This window comes from Antennarius striatus, chromosome 9 (assembly GCF_040054535.1).
Source record: "Antennarius striatus isolate MH-2024 chromosome 9, ASM4005453v1, whole genome shotgun sequence".
In the NCBI taxonomy this organism is placed as follows: Eukaryota; Metazoa; Chordata; class Actinopteri; order Lophiiformes; family Antennariidae; genus Antennarius; species Antennarius striatus.
In genome coordinates this window covers 16,763,114-16,788,452 of record NC_090784.1, presented here as the reverse complement: position 1 = coordinate 16,788,452, position 25,339 = coordinate 16,763,114, and the positions used below count along the sequence as shown (strand labels likewise).

The window sequence follows — 25,339 nt, the reverse complement described above, 5'->3', positions numbered from 1 at the left end:
TGTCTCCATTTTTCCTGTGTCCGATCTTATTTGAGTGACTCATGCAGGGAGAATTGACATCAGTTATTTTTAAAAAATGGTCACCTGTATAAATACTATGTAAAGAGGGTTTCAAATGAGGTAGTCACATGTTTCTCTGCCAATCATGTCATTTTAAAAATGAAGCTTTTCTTTTTTTTCATGGTCACATTTCATACGGGGTCCCTGGTACACAGGCGTCCCAGAGCACCACTGTGTTTCATCCCTCTCTTTTGGAGGAGGGAGAGATACTGATGCTTCTTGAAAGACAATTATTTCACTGAATGAATGGGGGGGGAGGAAGCAGGGACTTGACAACATGCTCCATGCTGTTCTTTTAATTGAGTTGGATGAATTTATTGTTATTTTATATCAACAAGAAAAAAAAATCTCTTCAGTAAGGTTGAATTTCGTGTGGTGATGACTGTGAACATCCACATTTGACGGTAAAATGGAAAAAAAAATGAAAAGGAATTTATGAAATAAAGCAAAAACACAGGATGCTTGGCTTTTGTCATACTTGCTTTAGTTTATGCTTGTTTTTACATCCCATAATAACCTGACTGGAATAAGTACACTCCTTGATGAACATGGTTACAAAGCTGCTATCCAACAACAAAAAAACTACTCTCTGCCATTTACCTGCAACGAATGAGCAAAACAAATATTACAGCATAGGAATTGGGGGGGGGGGTGAGCGACCTTTCTAACTGAACTTTCAGTCATGTGAAAACTCTGAATTTTGTCTGAGAAGCGTCCAGATGCCCCCCCTCCCCTCCACACTGAGGCATCTCCTGCATATGTCACACATGGCTATGAAGAGCCACATATCTGAAGACTTATGTCTTATGAGTTAGGATCTCACGTTTGGTTTGAATGGTCAAAGGAGCAGAGAATCCCAGTCAAACTCATCCTGGATCTCCTCACTGTTGCTCTGCAGACTCTTTAATGAGGGACGCTGTCGTGGCGTCAAAGACTGATGCTGCATACCTGCCGAGACAAAGACAAACATGGATCAAGACCAGGGAAAAGAAAAACTGAAAATGCAAAACATTGTAGACTATAATGTCCAGAGCTTACCGGGTTGTGTTAGCTGTGGTCTTGGTACACCTTGTCCCTGCATGTGCAGAGACCTCCGGGGCGGCTGTGCTCCACCGGTGGGCGAAACTATGGGAGAGTAGGCCAGGGGTGAAGGCTGTGTGAGGCAGCTGAGGGTAACAGGTGGGGAACTGGTGGGGAGTTGTGGGAACTGTAAGGGATGAGGTGCACCGAGGGTTCCTTGGGAGTTGTTGATCCCAGGCGTGATCATTCCCCTCTGGGCGAAGAAGCGGTTCAGAGAGTCACAGAGGGAAGTGAACAGCGCTGGTTCCAGGGCCCAGTCACACAGCTCTGCCTGACGCATGCTCTCCAGCAGGTCTGATGATGGGGGGGTAAAGGAGGGGATGTTATGAAAAGTTCAGTCATTCAATAATCTGATAATACTTGTATCTTTGGGATTGTAATTTTTTTTTGTAATCACCCTGCATTAGCTTCAAAAGAGAAACATCTTACAGGGTCAGTTCACCTACCCGGCAAACACAAAACTAACGTATCTCCAGTGAGATGCGTCCATAGAGATGGTTAATTATGTAAGAGACATCTAGACAGCAGTCAATGGATTCAAGGCTTTTCTTTCACAATTAATAAGCAAGTAATTGTACCAGTAGATGAAAACTACCTTGTAAATGCAACTTTTGTTTCAAAAAGCTTAAATTCAAATTTACCATCACAAGGAACAACAATAAACTATGTGTGTATGAGTAACCAAAAACATGTAACCGCATACAAAGAAAGTGTGAAGAGTGTAAAGATAATTTCCCCACATGTGGACAATAAAGTGGATTAAAAAACCTTCAACCTTTGTGTTCTGGAACAAAAAATATTTTAAAGACCAATACTAGTTGACACATATCACAAAAACTTCGATAGGTAAAAGCTGATACAATGTGAGAATATTTGTAAGTTATTTTGGGTGAAGTTGTCTTTTAACGTCCAGTATACAGCACACACCTGGATGACCAGACAGGTCTATGTTCGCCCAGTCCAGATTGGTAGCAATGCGAAAGCTCTCCTTCAGAGAATCTGGGCTGCTGAACCAATCAGGTGGCACGGCTGAAGTGGAAAAAGAAAGGTAACTTCTAGAAAGTTGTACACAGGTCATGCATTTATGGGGGTTGAGGTAATGTGAGACTTACTGTGCTGTGAAATGCGCTCTGTCTCAGGAGGGTGTGCAGGGGGTGGAGGAGGTGCAGGGTGAGGAGACATTGGTAGCAGAGTTGGAGTGTGAAGTGGGGTGATGTCATTGCTCACAACAGCTGGAGGAGCAACATCCGCTGCAAAGGTCAAAGACTGTCATTCACCCAGGCTGTTGATGTGTGTATTGTAGTTAGTCTACATAGTCAACAGACACACACGAGACTCACACACAGGGGTACTTACACTGTGTGCCCCCCCTCTCTCGCATGGTCTTGACGAGACATTTGAAAGATGAGTACATGTCTTGTAAATTCAAGTCATCAAAGGTAAAACGGAGCGGAGGATCAGCAGGAGGGTTTAATGATGCAGCAGAAGAGGCGGCAACATATGATGGGATGGCAGAACCCGGGGAATGAGTGGGTCCTGACAAGGTGTTAAGGGTCGAATTAGAAGTGCAGGAGAAAGAGGAAACAGACACAGGCCTTGTGGGAAAGGACAGAGCATCACCAGATGAAGTGGGAACAGCTGGAGAAGCTGTGATCATATTACAAGCAGGCAGAGGTGCAGCAGTGGAAGTGGGGATGGACAGGATGGGGTCATGTGGAATGAGAAGGGAGAAAGAGTTCATGGAAGGCATGGGGTAAGCAGGTGGGAACGCAGCGGGAGGGGAGACCGATGGGTGATGGACAGGAACACTGGACACTGGATTTGGCAGGTAGGCAGCTGGTCGCTGTGGAGATAGATAGATAGATAGATAGATAGATAGATAGATAGATAGATAGATAGATAGATAGATAGATAGATAGATAGATAGATAGATAGATAGATAGATAGATAGATACTTTAATAGATACTTTAATAGATACTTTAATAGATACTTTAATAATAAAAGACATAATGCAAGAGTTTAGAAACAGCCAGCAAAACTAGTGCTATAAGTGGGAGAAGGTAACTCTACCTTGCATGGGGGAGGGGAAAGGGATGCGGACTGGTGTGACTGGTGGTCCATCTGGGAAGACGGTGTTGGTTCATGAGGTGAGGGTTCCCTCTGTGCTGGTGTCATCTGTGGTGGAACAGAGTTAGCATTAGCAAAAGTAAAAGAGGTGTCAAAATCCTGCAGGACATTAAAAGTTCACATAAAATAAAACATCAATAAATATCAAATGGATGAACACTTTTTTTTTTTAACTTTGCCATGCTTTTATTTTCATTCATTCATTCATTCATTCATTCATTCATTCATTCATTCATTAATCTTCTTATCTGATTCTTCTCTTTTTGCAGGTCACGCCGGTGCACCACGGAACCAAATAAAAGAAAAACAACTGCTCATGCACACACACGCACACACGCACACACACACACACACACACACACACACACACACTCGCACACACACCTACGGACAATTTGGAACTGGCCAATTCACCTGAAATGCATGTTTTTGGAAGTGGGAGGAAGCTGGAGAACCTGGGGAAAATCCACACAGACACAGGGAGAACATGCAAACTCTGTCCAGAGGGGAACTCCACAAGGTTACCCACTGTGCCACCGTGTCGCCCATTTTTATTTCAGATAGTGATTTTTAATTTCTGCCTTAAAGCAGTAAAAGTAAATAGTGACAAATAACTTATAATAAAGCTCCTTTTAATAATTGCTGACATTAAGGTCTGCTGATTATTTTTTCTCTAGTAATGTGTTGTTATTTGTTAACACAATTACACAAAAAACTACTTCACATTTCCTGAGAAATTTAGTTGAAAGGTTTGGGGTGCACTGTGGAAGAAGCCATTGAATTTTAGAATGAATATGGATGAAGGGGTGGATCCAGAAATCTTTTTCACTTTAATTGCGTGAATTATTTTTTTAACTTGTCAAATACATTTTTCATATTTTGCAGTAAATGAAAGAGTGGATCAATACATCATTTTCACTTTATTAACATTGTGAGAGAGGGCACTTCTTTTCTTTCCTTAGTTTCAATTATTTATAAACTACCCGACCAATGCTCATGTATATTATAAGTTAATGTGTGGAGTGTAACGGAGAAGACTACTAGTGAAGTTTTGTTCGCCATTTTTGGTGAAACCAGAAATTATAGAGACGCCTGTTTTCATAAAACCATTACAAGTCAATCCAGCAACCAATGGATGGATGTTTAAGTAACATTGAAGGTGAAAAAGCAAATAAAAGTTTTCTTAATTTTTAAAAAAGAACTTGGTTACAATGACATACATCCTCCCGCTCCTCTTTCTCCTCTGGGTAGGCACGTTTTGTTGGTCTCACTTGATTGGCCTGCGTGGGTCCATCCATTGTCCAATAGGCACCCTGGAAATACAGTCCAGACTTTTAGTACTATGTTCTTGTCTCATTTACAGATTGTGATGTGAAGAGCACAACATTCATAAAACATCATAAAAGTCAGCAAAGTAACTCGCCTTGCCGGGGTCATTTTGGGGACGTGGAACTTTCCTGAAGCATTTATTAAGGGACAGATTATGACGAATGGAGTTCTGTTAAAAACACAAATTTAAATGAAGTAAGAATTCAGACCTGAATTCAATATTAGAATTGGCTCAAATCAGTAAACATTACAGTATATTTGATCTATTCTTCCATTATGAGACATTGTGCATCGAAGCTTACCTTCCATCCACGGCCGGCTCGGTTGTAGTACGGGAAAGCGTTGCTGATCCATGTATAGATGTCATTCAAACTCAACTTCTTCTCAGGTGCAGCTGCTATTGCCATGGCGATGAGAGTGGCATAGCTGTGGGGGGGTTTCCCCTTGGAGTTGGAAGGTGTATTGTCCAGCAGAAGGGGTAGAAAGTCTCCTCTCTCCCTCCCTGCATCTTTCTTACTGCCCTTCTCCCCTGTTCTTCCTTCTCCTCTTTCCCTCCCTGATCGCAGGCTGCTGATTCCCAGCTGAGGCAGCCAGTCAATACTGGTGAGACTGGAGTCCAGGTTGGAGGACATCGTCTCTTTTTCTCTGTTTTAAGATCTGAGGGGTTCAGAAGACGTACTTAACTTTGTTTACTTAAAATGCATGAAAATCACAAACATGGAGAAATGCTGTGATTAACTGCTTTGCCTTCTATGCAGTTATGTCAACCGTTCTCTTATTGAACTTCAAGCATCAGTTACAAGCAAATACGCTCTGACACAGGACACCGTGCTACCGTGGAAACTCTCCACTGACAGGCAACAACACTCTGCATGAATGTGGAAGCAGTTCAATTATCCATTTATACCTACATGTTGTATATTATGAGGAAGAGTGACTTGCTTACCTCTTTTAAGTCACTCGAGGCCCAGGGCCTTATGAAGTGTGAATGTTTGAAGTTATCATCAGCTGTACACAACCGCTGACAAACTGCTGTCCCTCCTTCCCTTCAGATTTCTCCTCAGCATGTTAATTCCCACATGGCCGCCAGTCAAACCTGATCTTTGTGAAAGTTTGTGTAACTTTGCAGAAACATATACAAAAACTTATCGGAGTGCTTCCTCTTTCTCTCTCTCTCTCACCCCCTCCCTCTTCTTCTTCTCCTCCCTTTCTGGATATAACAGAATTACATCACTCACTCCTCCCCTTGTGAGGTCATTCTCAACGCCCGCCTCTGTGAGCCGGTTCCACCTCTCCAGTTTGAAGTTTACACAGCTGTGAGCGCCGCAGGATGTCAATAAAAAGGAATTACCATTCAGTCATTTTCAACCAAAACCATTTCATGAACCCAGACGCAAAACATTTTTTTATAGCAGCATCATTTTATTGAATGACTTTTTCTGAGACGTTGGAAGAAATTGTATCTGTGTAACAAAAGGACAGATGATGATCTCCCTACAGAGCACTGAAGAAGGCGAGGAGGCTGGTGTCAGGAGAAGGGTGAGCCATTAGCTTCTGGATCTGTCAGTTAAGTTGGAAAAAAAACATGTTTGTCATTTTCTTGGTAACAGATTCAGAGTGAGAACAATTTTGTGATATATGAAGGAGCAAGGTGCCAACCATTCAACCAAAAAGAAAAACAAAAGTAGGTTTGATCACTGTTTCCACGCTCAATTATAAGATCATGTGCAACATGTCAACAGTGTCAGTAATATTTATTTTATGCAGTTCTGTGGTAACTTATTTACTGCACTGCGTTAAAGAGTTTAACAAAACACCAAACTTGGGTTCCTTTCGTGTATGCAGCCAGACTGACTTTTATGACACATCTAAAAGGCCAAAACAGACAGCAGAAGTAATACGGACCTCCTTGAAGTTGGGGTGTTTGGCGTCCTGAACCAGCTGCAGCAGAACAGCCTCTGCGGTCGTGAGGAAAGCGCCGCTCTGCTTCAGTCGGGACAAAGCAAACAAACGATCTGTCTGGCTGAGGAGAGAGACATAAAAGTAAGAACATGCAGTGCATATAGTTTCCAAACACAGGAGGACATTTATATTGAATGTAGGTTATAATGGTGATATGTAGCTGAAACTAAAACAGAATGATCAGATACCTCCTGGATGAGACTGCATCCGCCACAATATGAACCTCAATTCCCTTTTCAAGGAGATCATAAGTTGTGCACTGTGACAAAGAAAAAAAGTTGTGATTCTTAAATATAAAATTGATGCAGCTCTCTAATAAAACAATTCAATAATATGTCAAAATATAATTACGTTAATTACACAGTAATTCACCTCTCACGTTATCACCGCCCTCATAATCGCATATGACTGCATATTCAAAGAAGATGCTGGTTTTTCCCAGGCATTCCCTGCCTCTCGCCCATAACCAGCTGAGATAGGTTCCAGAAACATCCGTGACCCGCAAAGTAGAAACACGACTGAAGTGAATACGATTCTTGTCTTCAAGAAAATAGAATGATGATAGATAATAAGAATCATCATCTGGATCCAGGTTTTTCTTCTTTTACAAAATTCTCTACTATTGTGGGATAAGAGTTATTAGAATTTCTTAATTATAACTAGAACAAAGGTAATATTATGTATTTAATGATCCAGAATGTTTAAATCTATAGGTCTACTACAATGAGTTAGCTTGAGATATAAAGACAAAAACTTATTGGACAAATTACTTCTAGCTATTTTCCCAGCATATTACCCAGCATACACTCCTTCACAGATAACTGTCCTGGGCAATCACATTAGGAAGATAAAGATTAGTTAAAATATCTATGAAACAAATACTTCTGCTAAATTGATTCAAAAATTCCATGTGGACTGTCATGATCACGAAGTCATATTAAGAGTGTCAAATTATCAGGAAATATTGCTTTTAGGTATAATGACATTTTATAATAGACATAAAAACAAAGATAAAATATACCATGGCACGTAAATAATACTGACTGGCATATGGAAATGTATAAGACATGTTCTGATGTGTAGCGGCATGTAGGCCTTCCTTTAAGATGATGCAAATCCAACTAGGGAATTAAATCTGGCGTGGCAGTAGCTCAGTTCACAGGAACCTGGTTTGGGATTAGGAATGTGGCTGGTTTAAGTGCAGCATTGACCACAAGTGTAAAATTTCCAACTATAACTATGGCATGCACAAACTCAGCAAAATCAACATCAGTTTGAATAATCTGTACAAATCCATGTCTTACTGCAATGCAGGCATGTGCCTCTATTCCACACAGTATGGCCTGTTTGGGGTTCCCCAGGGCATCCAGCTGCTTCTTCACCTCCTCTATCATCATGGTGAAAGATGTTTTAGGATGAGCAGTGAGATCTTCTGCTCCAAGCTCCGGTACTGTTGGACCCAGACCTTTAGGGTACTGTTCTGTCAAAATAGCAGGGATGCCAAGAATACGACTGGCCTGTGAGAAGAGAAAAACAGACAGATTTGATTAGGTACTGTATGTTAAAAAATATACACACCGTGAAGCTGATAGTCTGGTATAACCGGGTAAGTTGTGTGACAGTGTAAAATTCCAACCTGAAGCAATCTGGATGCGTTGCTCACAATGTTGGTGAACTGGAAGATGTTTGGTCTGAACTTCTCTTGCATGTCACAAAGGAAAAGAACAGAATCCTTGGTGCAGAGTCTGCCAATGTTTGCCACTGGAAGAAACAGATCACAGAAGACACTGTACACACATGAGCTCACCGATAGAACATATCAAGATGCACGATCTTTAGAGATGCAGGTGTTGGAAACGACTGGCTGCTAAACTTAAAAATGACACACATTCAATACCTTTAAATAAGGCCATCTGAGCGACTCTACCTTTGAGGCGGTTATGTGTTCTCTAACTAGCTTAAAATGGATCTGAAGTGAACTTACTGTTACGCAATGTGAGGAGTGGGTGACAGGTTGAGCAGGATAAAGTTCAGCGGTTCAGATATTTCATGTGACGTCTCCTGTGTAATATAAAACCACCAGTCTTCAGGTAAAAGGCCAAAGCAGTTCACTCGCCGAGTTGACCTGTTTCAGAAACACAACTCACTTCCTGTATGTGTCACGTGGGTCTTGCGTGAACCGCCCCGTTTGAGTTTACGACAAATTCTAGTCTACAAGTAGCAGTAAACGACATACAGGTAATCCATTCATTCATTTATTATTAATTATTAATTAATTTTTTTAGAACATGTCTCAACACAAAATTGAACATATGTAGCGAGAATATTTAGTGAATAGATAAAGCTTTGTGGTCTCAGGCATTCACTTGTAAATTTGGAAAATGGAACATATCGTAGAAAGGCTGTGGCAAGACTGTCTAACCAATCGCAGCCCAGTACTATTGGCCAATCACAGAGTAGTAAGGCGGGACTAACACGGACTTCTGTTGGAGAACGGAACATCTGCAGTCTTTCCAAAATGTCTGATAACGTCGAGTCTCCAACAGAGGCTCTAAGAGAAGAGTCGAAGCCGCAATCAGAGGATTCGGCAACAAATGAAGAGAAGAAAAAGAGTAAGATATATTGCGAGAATTACATTTTACGCGAATGAAGCTTGTGCGATCGAGAAGTGTTGTAAAATGTGACGACTGACCAACGTTTTGTCCAATTGAAAGTCAGATGTGCTTCTCCTCGAGCCAATCACCTTTTAGTTTTCATTGTACAGTAACGCTAAAGCTAGTAAAGCTGAAGCCTAATGTTATGAAGGCTTTATACCATAGACTTGTCACAAAGATTTAATTAAATGCTTCTACTATATATACTGCACTGAAGCCAAATCCAAACGTATATTTTGTACATTAGAATATGACAATGCTAGCTACTAAGGCTAAGTTAGGCTACGGCTAGCTAAAACATTGTACATTTAGTCTTGTTTACTGTACTGTTTGTCGTTTCCGGGGTCCAAAAGAATCTGTGGGTCTTTTACGCTTTTGTCAAGTAAGATTCGGTTATTTAGTGAAACTAAACACTTAAGAGTCTAATAAGATATATTTTATACTGTTAGCTGCCCAAACGTGGACCTTCGATATCAAGGTGTTGTTTGTAAGTCTCTGATCACATGGTTCGAATTCAAGCTTGCAATTAAAATGTAAAGTATTCAGTCATCAGATCTTCGTAATGTAAAATATTTACAGCAGTCATTTTTAAAGTAATGGGTTTTTAATCATGGTGACTGAAGCACTACCTTTACTCTTTATTGTCTGTGTTTTTTTTTTTAGTTGATGTTCTGCTAAAAGCTGTGGGTGATACTCCTATCATGAAGACAAAGAAATGGGCAGTGGACCGGGGGAGGACAGTTCAGTCCCTGTCTCAGTTCATTTCTAAATTCCTCAAGCTTGACGCCAGTGACCAACTGGTAAGGGTGGTTTATCTACTGGTTTAATTTTCCAAAATGATCGTTTGAACAGATACTTAGAATATATGTTTCAGGTCTTTTAATTTGTTTCTTGGTCTCTCAGTTTATTTATGTAAACCAGTCGTTCGCCCCCTCACCAGATCAGGATGTAGGAGTCCTTTTTGACGTGAGTACAGTTACACACCCTTTTTAAACATCCATGATTGTACTTATTATTTACCCACACGGGAAAATTAAGTAATTGCTTGTCACCCTTATCTTTTTCATTTTGGGATCCACAAAACATGAGTATGGAAGATTGTTCTTGGACATGTCAAAATAATATCTTGAAGTGCCTTTTGTACTTTAACTGCATCTTTAACAAATAAGTGTATGATTTTACGTTCCATTCACAGATGTAGGCGACTGACTGTAGTTGTTCATTAGAACACTGCCCAGTAAATGGAACTTTTGTTTACGAACTTGTCCACAGACACAATTGCAGTAGATGTACAGTCAATAACAGTCAGTGCTAAGCCAGTCTTACAGATGTCAATTTTTGGATGATATTAATTGTCTGAAATATTTAGGTATGTACAAAGTGTGAAACTCTAAGATGATAATAAATATGTCCTTGTTCCTTTCGGGTGTCTGTCGTTCCCACTCAGGCTTCAACTGGGGTGATATTGAAAACTTACAGTGACTGTAAAATGTATTTTAATTATAATATCACTGTAGTCTCTAACCTTAAATGAAGTCAGAAATTTTGAGCTGACCATATGGCAAGCCTGATTTGGTGAATGAGCCATGTGGAGCTCTGACCAGCAGAGGGAGTGACAACAGCAAAGGTTAACTAACAGAACACAGAGACACTGATTTACATGTTGATAGCAAATACCACAAATATCCTGCTCTCCTTAAACTTTTGATCAACCCACCAGATAACACCCATCTTAGAGTTTCTATAGCATCAATTCCTGGTTTTTTAACAGTCGTCTTTAATGTGTTTCTCTTTTTTTAGTGTTTCGGCAGTGATGGCAAGCTGGTTCTACATTACTGTAAATCTCAAGCTTGGGGTTAAACAGCTTTCTTCAACTTCTACTTTGTTTTCAATTTATCTACTAAATATTTTTTGCTTTTTTAAATCAGGTGCCTTTGTTTCTTCTGTACATATTGTAAATAAACTGTTATTACTATATGAAGTTGTTTCGGCTCTGTTTAAGGTGTCACATCTGTCTCCCATGAAACCACACTTGGGCACAGGATTTTGCTTTGCACTGCATAACAAGTAAAATCATTCATTGTTAACAGCTTTATATTCCTGGTTTAATATCTGAAAATCTATTAAAAGGCAGGCAGCTTAAACTAGTACTGAAGGGTTAGGGAGAAACCACCTCTAAAAAGGGACAGACGATAGGAGAGAAGGGGCACCACAGTAACAGATGGAGTTAGAGGGATTATGTGATTCAGGATGGGTTTGTGACATAAATGACCAAGAAAGACAGAAAATAGAGTAGGGTGGCGTGGAGACAGATTCAGTCACCAGTCCCACATCTTCGTCTAAGTATTGGGAGGATTACAGTAGAGAGTGCAGCTGGAAAGCTAAGGGTCACTGATGCTCATCTAGGAGGAGGAATACTGTTGACGGATAAGAAGGAAGAGAAGAGGGGAGCGACATGGGTTTGAAGCAACAAAAATCCAGTTGCTTTGGAAATATTTGACGAAGGTAGTAAAACCAAGGTTTTTACATTTAACAGTAAACAAAGTGTTTTTCTACTGTGGTGGTTAAAATATTTGACCTGAAGTTGGACCAAGACAAAGCTCCTCGGTAGGTAACTGTCACTGATTTCTAAAGAAATATAGGTGAACTGAGTGAGTTGATAGGAAAATTACTGCTTTGCACTTTTTTGCAAAAACACTTATTTGGACAAATGATTGTAAGTATTCTCCACTAAGGGCTTTAAGTCTCAGACTGATGTTAAAAGAAGTCACGAGTATTTTCCCCTTGCAGAGCTGGAAGATAATAGGCTTTTTTTTTTTAAATTATTAAACCGATGAACGAATCTCCGTTCAAAGTATTCAGCTTTCTAACTGTCACTCTTGGTGTTTAACATTACTTAAAGCAAAGCTTGATGCTAAAGGCTTATATTAACTCGAAAGAAATATTTAAGCTGGCCTTATTCTGTGAACGTTGTGAATGTCACACGTAAAGAAATCAACACCTACACATATTGTAGGTATCTGTTAATGAAAAGGTTTGTCTTGGATAGCTCCAATGATACCAGGTATTTCCCTAAACGTTTTGTGAATATTATTCAGACACCATAAACCATTATGTGTAGTTTCTCATGTATATTACTGATCCTGTTAAATTCACTTAGCTTAAGTCACGATCTGTTGTATTTGTGACAGGGAAACATTACAGAAGAGAGGTGTGGAGCTGTCAACCGATCACCACCTGGTGGTGTGTTGGCTCTGATGGTGGGGGAAGATGCCGGTCCGACCTGGTAGACCCAAACGTATTATGAGGGTCTGCTGGGAACGCCTGGCGGAATCCCCTGTCAGAAGGAGTTTCAACTCCCACCTCCGACAGAGCTTCACCCACGTCCCAGGGGAGGCGGGGGACATTGAGTCTGAGTGGACCATGTTCCGCGCCTCCATTGTCGAGGTGGCCGACCGCAGCTGTGGCCGTAAGGTGGTAGGTGCCTGTAGTGGCGGCAACCCCAGAACCCGTTGGTGGACATCGGTGTTAAGGGATGCCATCAAGCTGAAGAAGGAGTCCTAGCGGGCCTTTTTGGCCTGTGGGACTCCTGAGGCAGCTGATGGGTACCAGCTGGCCAAAGGAATGCAGCTTTGGTGGTTGCTGAGGCAAAAACTCAGGCGTGGGAGGAGTTCGGTGAGGCCTTGGAGGACGACTTCCAGATAGCTTCGAGGAAATTCTGGTCCACCATCAGACGTATCAGGAGGGGGAAGCAGTGCAGCATCAACACAGTGTATAGTGGAGATGGGGCGCTGCTGACCTCAACTCGGGACGTTGTGACTCGGTGGGGAGAATACTCCAAGACCTCCTCGATTCCACCAACACGCCTTCCCATGAGGAAGCAGAGTCTGGGTTCTCTGAGGCGGGCTGTCCTATCTCTGGGGTTGAGGTCACCAAGGTAGTTAAAAAGCTCCTCGGTGGCAGGGCTCCGGGGGTGGATGAGATCCGCCCGGAGTTCCTAAAGGCTCTGGATGTTGTGGGGCTGTCCTGGTTGACACGCCTCTGCAACATCGCACGGACATCGGGGACAGTGCCTCTGGATTGGCAGATTAGGGTGGTGGTCACCCTTTTTAAGAAGGGGGACCAGAGGGTGTGTTCCAACTATAGGGGGATCACACTCCTCAGCCCCCCTGGAAAGGTCTATTCAGGGGTTCTGGAGAGGAGGGTCCGGAAGTCGAATCTCGGATTCAGGAGGAGCAGTGTGGCTTTCGTCCTGGCCGTGGAACAGTGGACCAGCCCTACACCCTCCGCAGGGTCCTTGAGGGGGCATGGTAGTTCGCCGAACCAGTCTACATGTGTTTTGTTGACTTGGAGAAGGCGTTCGACCGTGTTCCTCGGGGGGTTCTGTGGGGGGTGCTTCGGGAGTATGGGGTACCGAACCCCTTGATAAGGGCTGTTCGGTCCCTGTACGATCGATGTCAGAGTTTGGTCCGCATTGCTGGCAGTAAATCAGATTCGTTTCCAGTGAGGGTTGGACTCCGCCAAGGCTTCCCTTTGTCACCGATTCTGTTCATAACTTTTATGGACAGAATTTCTAGGCGCAGCCAAGGCGTTGAGGGTGTCCGGTTTGGTGGCCTCAGTATTGTGTCTCTGCTTTTTGCAGATGACGTGGTGCTGTTGGCTTCATCAAGCCGTGATCTCCAAGTCTCACTGGAGTGGTTCGCAGCCGAGTGTGAAGCGGTTGGGATGAGAATCAGCACCTCCAAATCTGAGACCATGGTCCTCAGTCGGAAAAGGGTGGAGTGCCCTCTCCTGGTTGGGGATGAGATCCTGCCCCAAGTGGAGGAGTTCAAGTATCTCGGGGTCTCATTCATGAGTGAGGGTATGATGGAGCGGGAGATGGACAGACGGATCGGTGTAGCGTCTGCAGTGATGCAGACTCTGTATCGGTCCGTTGTGGTGAAGAAGGAGCTGAGCTGAGGAAGTCTTGATTTACCGGTCGATCTATGTTCCTACTCTCACCTATGGTCACGAGCTGTGGGTCGTGACCGAAAGAACGAGATCCCGGATACAACCGGCGGAAATGAGTTTCCTCCGCAGGGCTTCGGGGCTCTCCCTTAGAGATAGGGTGAGAAGATCGGTCATCCGGGAGGGACTCAGAGTCGAGCCGCTGCTCCTCCGCATGGAGAGGAGCCAGATGAGGTGGCTCGGGCATCTGGTTAGGATGCCTCCTGGACGCCTCCCTGGTGAGGTGTTCCAGGCACGTCCTACCGGGAGGAGGCCCCGGGGATGACCCAGGACACGCTGGAGAGACTATGTCTCCCGGCTGGCCTGGGAACACCTTGGGATGACCTTTTCAGATGAAGTAGCTAGGGAGAGGGAATTCTGGGCTACCCTGCTTAAGCTGCTGCCCCCGCGACCCGACCCCGGATAAGCAGAAGGAAAATGGATGGATGGATGGAAACATTACAGACATGGATAGAATCCACTTCATATTAATATACAACCAGCACAATCAAACTGAAGCAAATCACCAGAGATTACGTGCACTAATTTCGTGTACATCTCTGTTTCAGCCATGCTTTAATCAAAAAACGTTATCTTGTGTTTGTTCTTCCATTTAACTTGTGTTCCAGAGGGTCCAGCAGTGGAGGTCTTCATGAGCAGCAGGGTCAGGACTCATCATGCTGATCAGAAAGCAGTTAGATATTAGCCTGGGTCACAGGAGAGCACACATTACCCCATAAAGGCTTCTGATGAACAGCGTCTTGAGTCAGGTCTTATATGGCCTCAGGTAGATTTATCATTACATGTCACCATATGGGCGCACTGGCTAAATCCTCTATGTGTCCCACCCATGCATTCATTCTAATGCCATTGCCGTATGATGAACCAGGATTTCCTCTATTGTCCCTTCAGGTATACAACTTCAAATGAGGAATTTTAGCATTTTCAAATGACCTTACAATTTTTCAGAACCATCACGGTGATTAAGTGCTCACAAGAGCTCAGAGGATGTATGGCCACACCCACAGGAACCAATAGTAGAAGATCACATTAATGCAGTCTGGCCAGGTATTGTCCTCACATCCTACCGTTTTATCCCACTCTGGACCATCTTCCAGCTAAATCACCCTCTTTCATTTTTTTCATTCCATCTGTTCATCTCCCCTTCCCTCCCATCTGACTCTTATTCTGTCTTTTAATCCTGTTGACTTTTCAGTATCATTTTGTCAGCTGTTTTCTCATCTTCTGTCTGTACTGTTACATCACATTTATCTTTGCTTTCCATTTAAACCTGGAAGCTCATCAACTGTTTAAAACCACCCCAAAGCATCTGTCCCACCCCCTCAGCTCCATCTCTGACTGCAATCACACCTTCTGTCCAGTTTGTCCCATCCCCTCTCTTCACCCATCTCTCTCTCTCTCTTTCTTTCTCTCTCCGTCTCTCTCCCTCTGGCCTCCCTTCGCCCCCCTCCTCTCCTGTGTGGCCATGCTGGAGGGTATGTCCCGTCGTTCTCGCTCCTTGCTCTCCCTGACCTTGACCTCTCTGGCTCTGGCCCTCTCCATCCTGGCTCTCTGTACTTCTTACTGGTGTGAGGGCACTCACAAGGTGGTCAAGCCGCTCTGCCTGTCGCCTGTCAAAATGAAGAATTGTGGTCAGAACGACAGCGAACCTTACACCACAGGTACTTGGCTTTGTTCTTTCACCTTCCTACATTGAGAAATGTTTTCTGCATTGTGATCGGTGTTGCTCTTTCTGTTGCTTAGGTCATCTTTTAACTGGTAATGAACACAAATGTGGGTAAATAATTTCCATTTTTGGAGTTGCATCATTCGTTTCCCAAAACACTATTGATGGGACAATAATTTGTCAACTGATTATTTAAGTAAGCAGGCAGGGTGGAGAAGTCTAGTTAAGGCCTATTTATTAGAAAGATGCTTATCTCAAATACAATAAAAAGAAACTGTAACATACAGCTTAGAATCTCAGAAACAGTCACATTGCACATGTTTTTGTGGTGGAAATGCAAAATGTACTTTTTCTGTGAATCAGAATGCATGAAGCATGTAAATACCTAAAGATATGTTGACAATAGTGATAAAAATTCTTCACGAAGAAAAATCAGTTGCACTGTAATGTTATAAACCTGCATCTATGTTTAAATGCGTAACCAGAAAACAGATTCTGTGTAATAAAAAGTGTAATGTTTCACAGTGAGATAAAATCTTTTGCTTTTGAGTATTCAGAATTTTCAAAAGCAAAAAAAGTGGATGCATAAGAACAGGTGGACGAAACCTCATGAGGATATTCAGTCAATAGTAACTGTAAGAAATTGCTGGTGAATAATCCTCTATGTGTTGTGACATGTTTGCAGTTGCTTTGCTGGTTTAATTTATCCATTCTACTTGCCACCAACACAGCCGTGATGTTTTCATGGTGTTAGATTTCAATAATAGTAAGGCCTAATTTGAATGATGAATCATCATCACAAATCGTCATACAGTTTGCCTTTTTCAAACTGATAATCTCAACCTTGTGCTGTGCTTCCAAAACACAACTTCGATCAATTAATTTGAGTGGCATTTTAATGGCTAATTCTCACAACTTCATATTTATTTTAATATGTATCATCAGATATTTGGATCCATGGCTAAGAAATCTGAAAAATCACAATAACTTTACTACACAATCCCAATTCAAAGTGTGCTTAACCAGCAGCTTTCCAGGAGCTTTCAACTACGTCTCACGGTCTCTATCTACAGGTATAGAGTACAACAAAATAGATTCAAACCGTGCTCACTGAGCAAACTGTGAGATGTGTCTCAACAGTTTTTTTTCAATTTGAAAGACTAGCAAAGTACACTAAATACAGTGGTACACATAGTAGTGTGTACTCAAAGTATCACATCTTGATTGTCTGTGTATGTCGTTTGTGACTTACTGTGCATCATCTCCAAAATCCTTCTTTTAGAAACCCAATTTTGGCAACGTCTGTCATAACTGGTTACACAATTATTAGCTGTCTTTATCTTCACAATATGTCACTGTATAACAACTAAAGACAGGAATCAATCTGACTGCATTCCCTCTCTTGGATACTGAATGTTCTTGTTTTATGTTTTTTTTTAATTACTTTTTGCCCACACCTTAGTCCCGCAGGGATCCTAATTATGGCTTAGTCCAAATCTGTGGGGTGTGCAGTGAGCTCCCAACACTTTTTTATCCACGGAGGAGAGGTTTACAGGATTAACAGCTCCTGCTGTATAAAGCAATCAGTTTAGCTCGCTAAGCGTATTTTGTGTATTTATACAGAAAGATCTACCTTTACAGCAATGGATGCTTCTCACCCAGTTGACAGACACACATGGAATCAAGGGAGGACAAAATAATGACTGACCAACCTGTATGTGACTGCAAAACCTTATTTGTTTTCTTTACTGTGGAGTGACAGTCAGTGTGCAACAGACTCACAGGTGATTTGAGGTCTCATTCTAAATTCTCTTCTTAATAATTTCTAGTATTTCTAATCATTTATGACTCACATCAAAGATCAAAAATGACGATTCTTTAGCAATAAATACAGCTCCCACAATTCCCTGCTACTTACAAATTCAGATTTATTTTGAGAACTACAAACTTCTCAAAGATATAAAGCATAGAAACCATAGAAAAGCATAGTTGTATGTCCAGTCATACAACTATGCTTTCTATCTTTCTGTTTACAAAGATAGAATATATATATTTGCTATTTTTAGATGATTTTTGACAGATTAAGTTTATAAGTTAATTTTCGGTCAGCATTTCCATGTCTTCACTGCTGCGGTGTCTAGATATTGAATTACTGATTCCCCATAAATGTGTGAGAATGAGAACTTTTTGATGCCTCTGTTAATCTTTTATTTTACGTCACACAGAGAGTCCAACACAGAACCCTTTCAACCGGACCATGTCTCCAGCCAGGAGGGACGAGCTGGCCAGGATCAGACAGAGGCAGCTGGCCAACGCCGTTCACTACATCTGGGAGACGGGAGAGGACAAGTTTGCTTTTAGATACTTTCACACAGGTTTCTGGGAAAGCTGTGAGAAAGACAATGATGGTAAGATTACAAAGCATGCACCTAATTTTGCAACATCATCTGCACTTAATCACAATATTAGCTCTACTTCTCTACAAGAAGATTGATGAATAAATGATTAATAATGATTGATAAATTCATACCCTAGGGTAGAAGTAGCAAACATATGGATTATTATCCAATAAGAGCTTCTTGTGCATAAAATTAGAACTGCACAACTTATGTCCTTTGACCTTTGGCCAAAAACTTATCAATCATTTCCTCTTATCGATCCCTAATTTATTGATGGTTCTTATCATCTTTGCACAAATTGTTTTTCTATGTCCAGTCAAACAACAATTCATTTCTATCTTTCTGTTTGCTTGAATCTGTCATTTTTCATCAGGGGAAATATGTCGAAGCTTTATCGACTTAACACCTGGAGAAACACAAGGTATGTCTACGACTGGTTGAAATATTAAAATGATTAAATTACCATTTTTCCAGGGTAAAAGTGTTTTAAACTGTATGTGTCAGTTGTGTATGCATTTTCTTATATTACAGGTGTGCTCTGGCTGTCGGTTATTTCAGAGTTTACATACATCGGTCTTTTGGGGATGGGCTTCTTGCTAATGTGGTTGGAGGTCTTATGTTCCCACAAAGAAATGCACTCGCTGAAAATCAATGCCTATGCAGCTATCTGCACCGTGTTATCAGGTGAGACTTATTCATTTTCACAATACTTGAAATAAAGCACCTCCTCGCTTTGTCCGTCTGTATGTTCCTGCTCATTTGTTTTTTTGACCTGTCTGTGGTTTCTTTGTTTCATGTCCTGTGAAGGTCTTCTTGGGATGGTTGCCCATATGATGTACACCACAGTATTCCAGATGACTGTAATTGTTGGCCCAAAAGACTGGAGGCCTCAAACCTGGGATTACGGCTGGTCATTTGCGTATGTAGCTGTTCGTGTATGACACAAAAGTAAAATACTTCATAATTTACAGATATAAATGTTAATTCCTTATACCATCGGTTCCCAGCTTAGCCTGGGTGTCTTTCAGTTGCTGCATGGGCGCCGCTGTGGTCACACTCAACTCCTACACGAAGACGATCATCGAGCTCCGTCGCAAACAGAGGCTCCGTTTGGAGGAGGCGAGAGCAACCACACAGGCCCCTTCCTATGATGAGGTTGTTCCAGGAGGGGGGCTCTACTCCGTCAGCGGCCTCCTGCAGTGTCCGGATGGTATGATCGATGTGACGTGGGCCCCGAATGGCAACATGGTTGGAGTGGGAAACGGGGATGTACCGACATTGGTTTTGGTTGGAGGCTGTGGGACGGAAGGGTGTGAAGACTGTGAAAGAGAGATGGATGAGATGGAGGGGGACCGAGTTGATTCACCTTGTTAGGGGATTATTTATGTATTTGTCAACTAAAAGGAACAAAGAAGATGAAAAGAGAAAAGACAGCATTGCCCTGCTGGAGGAGGATTAAAGTGAGCAGACATCTTTTTTTTTTCTTTACCTGCTGGACCTCTAAAGAAGTTGTTTTCTTGAAAGCTGATAAAAACGATAAAGAAGAAAAAGTAAAAATATATGTATTACCCACACATATATTTTTATAATTTTTTCTGTATCACACTAACCTGCAGGACAATGTCTTCTAGGTAATTCTCAGTGCCTCATGATGGTGAAAAAAAATGCATGTCTCCATATGTAAATTCATATAAATATTTATTGTATTGTTTATTATTAACATACACTGGATCAGATGATCTACATGAGCTGAAATGAACAGAACAGCCTGTCTTTCAGGGGGAATGTAAAATATATTATCACCTTAACAGGACATTCGAGATGCATCCTTCTTCAAAATCATCACAAACTTGGACGATGCAGCGTGCCCAGCCTACAGCACAGACAAACCCATACGTTCCACACATAGCGATAGAAAGATTAGAGATTTTCAAAAGTCTGCTCTCTGATGTTGAACAGAAGATTACGTGTAAAGCAGTAATCCCGAGTTGGATGGAAAGAAGGAGGAACATGAGGGATGGCAGGCATGTGATGGGGTGGCAATGGAGAGGGGAGAAGGGGTATGAAAGTTATGAAGGGATGCAGACATGCATTTATTTTAACATCACATACTTTAAGCGAGGTCCTTGTTCAAATGGGTTTTACATTGTGGTCTTTACATTTACGTTAAATGTAGGTTATAGATGTGGGATAATCCTGGATTTACAGTCTGGAAAAATATATTTAAAGGTTAGAAGCACTGTTTGAAGCATAAACAGAGGAATTTGTTCTTGCTTGGTGAAGATATGTCGTCGTATGGCTGTATGAGAATATTTTTAATGTATTTTACAATGATTAAAGCACAACTCCTGAGAGCTACTGCATCTATTTAGACATTTCCACTTCTGTAAAAAATTTAAAAGAGCTAACAGCATGAAGATAATATTATCATAATCTTTATCTTACTTTCTCCAGAGTCGAGTTTAATTTCAAAAATTTAAAGCATACAGTATTGAGTTACTGTTAAATATACGATGCATCTCCACAATATAAATGCTATAAATCATCTTTTTAGTGCTACACATTTTGTGAAACTCTATGTCACTCCTGGTATCTTTCAGTCTATGTAATAGATTTCTGTTCAAACATTGACAAGAACATGACACAACAATGTGCAACAAAGACAATGCAAAGAGGAATATTTACACAGATGGGTTGAGTGCGGCCGAAGGGAGGGAGTCTAAGGAGAGACAGAAAGAGTGTGAAATAGAAGCGTGTTCATTGTTTGAGTGGCTCATAGTGGATTAGACGCATCGCATTCTCATTTTCAATCACTCCTTTGATGAACTCTCCTTCAGCCAGTCTCTCTGTGGAGGGAAAAAAGAATAAGAGCTGTTAAAGCAGGATGACAGCCGTCAACAAGATATACAAGATGGTGTGCGAGGTGAAGATGAGGTTAAATAATAACTCTTATCTAAGAAATCCGGTCTTATCTTCTGCGTGTGTGTGTGTGTGTGTGTGTGTGTGTGTGTGTGTGTGTGTGTGTGTGTGCGTGTGTGTGCGTGCGTGTGCGTGTGTGTGTGTGTGTGTGTGTGTGTGTGTGTGTGTGTGTGTGTGTGTGTGTGTGTGTGTGTGTGTGTGTGTGTGAGAGAGAGAGAGAGAGAGAGAGAGAGAGAAAGAGACAGTAGCATGCTAAGCAGCAGACTTTAGAGTTCATGTCCTGTGGTTGGTACGTACTGTACATTGTACAGCTGGTATGAAACAAGCGGTGCTAGAACAGGGGATGTGCCCCCAGGTGGATTTATTATTATAAGGCTTGACAGCTGATTGTGAACTATAATCTCCACTGCAGGATGTAAGAACAAATGATGAAGAAAGGTACTAACGGCTTATACTGATTCTTGTCTTCTCTCTCTCTCTAATACAAGCATATCGTGTTTAAACACAGGGTTGTATATACATGTGTTTGCGTGTTATTTCCCTCACCGTTGTCTCTCTTCTCGAAGTAGGACCACAGCTTGTTGGCTCTCTTCTCTGGAGTGTTCTCATCCTCTGGTAGCTTGCTCTGCTCCTCTTTGGGAATCAGTTTAAAGATGGCCTAAGAAAGAGGTTGGGAATAAATTTTACAATATTTTTCACATACAATTAATGTAGTGAGCATCAGCATAGCTCTTAAAACAAATGTGTCCGAACCCCTTCATTAGGTTTCATTTTTATATGTGGTTTATTCTGCTTCTGATGTCAAAAAAGTTGACATGTGGCGGTCCTTCCTTGTAAAGTTCTGACGTCTACTTTCTGATTACTGTCACAAGACGTACAAATCCTACACAGTTTGACTGGACACCATCAAATCAAATAGTCTGTCTACTGAATGCAGCCACCAGAGCAAACCTTAGAGGCGTGGTTAATACGCTTCATGTGTAGACTATGTATGTAATCTAAAAATCCCCTTATTGCATTCAGGAGCCTACATATCGACACACAATGGCACATTCAGGCCTGTGTGTTATTTCTCATTCTGTACTCTGCCACTTGCAATTCAGCAGATTGGACATAACTGTGCACTTTAGGTTCAGGTCTTTAATTGTGTGTCCCACTTAGAGAGGAAGAACTCATCTGCCACATTTAAGACACCTAGATTAACATGGATTAGTGCCAAGACTCAGGCCACAGTCCAAATACCAAGATGTCATCTTTTTTCTCCCAGGATTGTCCCTCCATCTTACCTTTCTGCTCCTATGGTCTGTGGAGTTCAAACTGGCAATGTGGAGACGGTAAATACCTTCTGTTATAAGTTATTAAAAAATAAACCTTATCTGCATCAAACATACACATTTGAACACCCATTACAGGAACTATGTAGTCACACTATATCTTGCTTAAACATGACATTAAACTAAAGTATCTTTTAGAATTTCAAACCCATATCTGAAAACAGCTCTAACTAGATTAACTTTATGTAATAATGATGTTGTATGTGGACTTAGACCAGTTGGCCAGGAATTAAATCCCATTATAATGCCAGCTGGATCCTCAGCTGATCTGTTTAAACCGCTTACATTTCTTTTTAATTTGCCTCGGAACGTGCAATCTCCATCAGACTGAGCTCTGATCATGTGAAAATAATGGCTAACAAGTATTATGCAGTAATTAGCATATATGAATCAAATGGGCCCCGCGAATAAAGAGCAGGGATGACCAGCAGCTTCCTGGTAGAGCGGTGTCTCTTAAGAATAGGACTACTTGTATTATCAGAGAGCCTCTAAACCTATAATCATGGAGATTATCAGGAGTTTGGATCTCAACTAGGCTGGGCTAATTAGGCTGGCCGTTACAACCGAGACCTACATACCATAGGAGACATGGTCGCTTTCCAATAAACAGGGATTCATTTTACTCAGAGGTGTAATAAACCCTTCTGGTAATAAAATCTTCCAAAGTCAGTATTGTATATGATGAACAGAAAATGAGCATCCAACATTCTTGCTCCGCAACCTGTGACTTAATGGAGGAGGTGGTAAATACAGAGAAAACCTGATGTGTGGTTGTGGGCAGAATGATTATAGAATTAAACACACCTCTAAATTCAGGTTAACTTAAAGTAGAGAACAATTATTATGAACAATGTCAAGTAATCTATTGTTGACCTCCTGTTCTAAATCTTTAAAAATGATATAAACATTTTTATACTTTTTTTCTTTATATCTTAGACACTTCTAGTCAATATAATGTGATAATTGACTCCAAACTAAGAGATAAATGTACAAACTGTCACAGTTGAATTAAGATTGAATCATCTAATCCTCCCATCCTCACCCCATCTGTCTGACACATGTAACCTCTCACCTGGCAGATCTCTGTCACTTCTGTCTTGTTGATGTACCCATTCTTATCTACATCAAACAGCGAGAAGGCCCACTCTAGTTTCCGTGTCGTCTTCCCAGTGGAGGTCATGTGCAGTGCAATAATGTACTCCTTGAAATCCAAAGTGCCGTCGTCGTTGGTGTCAAAGGAGCGAAACACATGTCGGGCATAGCTCTTGGCATCGCTGTCAGGAAAGAAGCGGGTGTAGATCTGCTCAAACTCTTCCGGCGTTATGCGTCCCGTCGGACACTGCTTCTGGAAGTTCTCGTACCACTGGCAGATCTCATTTTCTGTGAATTTGGTGCTGAGCTTCAGGTCTTCCAGGATCTCCTTTGATATTGCGCTACTGGTTGCATTTCCCATGGTGGTTGCTTCTTAGTATCTGGTAAAGGGAGAGTTCTGGCAAACTCACTGGCAAATATTTGCCAACTGAGTTTTTCTCCTCCTGTTCCACTAGAACCCTCTTTTGTTGAAAATGTGTCTTTGATAGCTGGCTTGACTTCTCCTGGTGATGTAGGAGGCCAAAGACAACTGCAAGTTGAAAAAAAAAAAAAAAGACTTACATTAATGGGGCAGTCCATGGATTAAATCCTACATCTAAATTATATAAATAAATTAATCGTATTGTATGGATGATCAAAAAGGTAGGAAAAGCTTACCTGTGTGTTGAGTGTGGAGGTGATTGCTGGAGAGTGCCTGTCTCGACAGTAAGACAGTGAGAGATAAGGAGAGCAGGGGGAAACACACTCCTACTGCGGTTAATGCACTTAATGCAGGATTTAAGGTGGCTGAGCTTGTGGCCAAAATGAACCTCCAGATCCTAATTTTTCCTTTTGGCTCTGGATGTCTAGAGAGATCTCCTCTACATAAGTAGATGCGGTCATACATCTGATAATTTATCTATAAACTGGGTTCTGCTGGCAGTGAATTAAGAATTGTTAATTAATTAGTGCTAATAAGTCACCAGAGATTCAGTGCACTCAAAGGATCCCTGTGCTTACACATTGGTTTATGGTATGGAAGCATTTGACTACTTGAATCAAGAAAACCTTCCTTTTTTAATTCCAGTACTTTTCCATATTGGCCAAGAGGTCATCCATGGGTTCCTTAAAACTTATCCCAGATGGGTTTTCAGAACATATCTTAGGTCTTTAAACAGTATGTCTGCTATTCAGGTAGTGCCCTTTCAATGAGTTTAGTTGACCAATGGCATTTAATTCCAGACTACCATCTGTCCTGGCAGTTTAACTCCCTCATCCCCCACCCACCTTTACCTCCAATCCCATGGACGCCCCTTACATTATCATCTCACCTCTTCTCTAAACGTGACATCCTTTCCTCCTTCCCGCACCAACGTGAGCAGTGAAGATGATGAAGTCCTCCTTTCACCTTTCACTACGCAAAACAAACGGGGAAAAAACAAGCATATTCTTACTCAAAATTTTATTTATGGGCTTTTCTTTTGCCTCTATGAAGCATTTTTCATGAACTAAAACAATCCCATCTCAGATTCTGACAAACACAAACATGTTTACTGGTGTGAACTACTCTATACATCTCCTTTTAACTCTGTCTCAAATATTTTTTTTTTATAATTTAGTACTACCTGAGCAACTAGCTTTCTTTACATCTTCTAGTATTAACTTGATTGCCCTATTTTTATTCTTGACCCACTTAACATGGAGGCCAAGCGTATAACTGACTGTGGATT

The 25,339-nt window shown here is 41.5% G+C and overlaps 5 protein-coding genes across 8 annotated transcripts; 2 read left to right on the top strand and 3 right to left on the bottom strand.

The window, feature by feature from the left end:
• Positions 1-522: 522 nt before the first annotated feature.
• On the bottom strand, positions 523-5,788 carry foxj2 (forkhead box J2). Its single transcript, XM_068323297.1, has 10 exons — positions 5,544-5,788; positions 4,900-5,254; positions 4,692-4,766; positions 4,489-4,581; positions 3,212-3,316; positions 2,497-2,983; positions 2,253-2,390; positions 2,068-2,169; positions 1,099-1,434; positions 523-1,008 (listed from the first exon to the last, which is right to left on the bottom strand). The coding sequence occupies exons 2-10, from the start codon at positions 5,227-5,229 to the stop codon at positions 899-901; spliced, it is 1,776 nt and encodes a 591-aa protein (XP_068179398.1). The 5' UTR covers positions 5,230-5,254; positions 5,544-5,788; the 3' UTR covers positions 523-898.
• A 205-nt stretch (positions 5,789-5,993) lies between these two features.
• isoc2 (isochorismatase domain containing 2) lies at positions 5,994-8,720 on the bottom strand. The gene is made up of 6 exons (XM_068324100.1): positions 8,544-8,720; positions 8,196-8,320; positions 7,864-8,076; positions 6,748-6,818; positions 6,503-6,620; positions 5,994-6,157 (listed from the first exon to the last, which is right to left on the bottom strand). Coding segments are annotated over exons 1-6 (594 nt in total). The 5' UTR covers positions 8,545-8,720; the 3' UTR covers positions 5,994-6,091.
• A 294-nt stretch (positions 8,721-9,014) lies between these two features.
• Positions 9,015-11,190, top strand: atg12 (ATG12 autophagy related 12 homolog (S. cerevisiae)). The gene is made up of 4 exons (XM_068324191.1): positions 9,015-9,171; positions 9,877-10,013; positions 10,117-10,179; positions 11,014-11,190. Exons 1-4 carry the CDS (start codon positions 9,078-9,080, stop codon positions 11,071-11,073), a joined length of 354 nt encoding a protein of 117 aa, XP_068180292.1. The 5' UTR covers positions 9,015-9,077; the 3' UTR covers positions 11,074-11,190.
• A 390-nt stretch (positions 11,191-11,580) lies between these two features.
• Positions 11,581-19,850, top strand: si:ch211-149k23.9 (germ cell-specific gene 1-like protein). Of its 3 annotated transcripts, XM_068323555.1 has the most exons (9): positions 11,581-11,718; positions 14,829-14,986; positions 15,112-15,267; positions 15,416-15,881; positions 18,112-18,294; positions 18,659-18,706; positions 18,817-18,969; positions 19,093-19,204; positions 19,293-19,850. In XM_068323555.1, the coding sequence occupies exons 3-9, from the start codon at positions 15,253-15,255 to the stop codon at positions 19,657-19,659; spliced, it is 1,344 nt and encodes a 447-aa protein (XP_068179656.1). In that variant the 5' UTR covers positions 11,581-11,718; positions 14,829-14,986; positions 15,112-15,252; the 3' UTR covers positions 19,660-19,850. The 3 variants fall into 3 exon arrangements, with proteins under 3 accessions (XP_068179656.1, XP_068179655.1, XP_068179657.1); XM_068323554.1 differs by having other exon boundaries at positions 14,829-15,267; XM_068323556.1 differs by lacking the exon at positions 11,581-11,718 and adding an exon at positions 11,722-11,820 and having other exon boundaries at positions 14,829-15,267.
• Positions 19,851-19,999: 149 nt separating this feature from the next.
• rcvrn2 (recoverin 2) lies at positions 20,000-25,024 on the bottom strand. 2 transcript variants are annotated; one of them, XM_068323558.1, is made up of 5 exons: positions 24,941-25,024; positions 24,288-24,324; positions 23,611-24,159; positions 21,751-21,862; positions 20,000-21,131 (listed from the first exon to the last, which is right to left on the bottom strand). In XM_068323558.1, the coding sequence occupies exons 3-5, from the start codon at positions 23,989-23,991 to the stop codon at positions 21,043-21,045; spliced, it is 582 nt and encodes a 193-aa protein (XP_068179659.1). In that variant the 5' UTR covers positions 23,992-24,159; positions 24,288-24,324; positions 24,941-25,024; the 3' UTR covers positions 20,000-21,042. The 2 variants fall into 2 exon arrangements, with proteins under 2 accessions (XP_068179659.1, XP_068179658.1); XM_068323557.1 differs by lacking the exon at positions 24,941-25,024 and having other exon boundaries at positions 24,288-24,388.
• Positions 25,025-25,339: the final 315 nt, after the last annotated feature.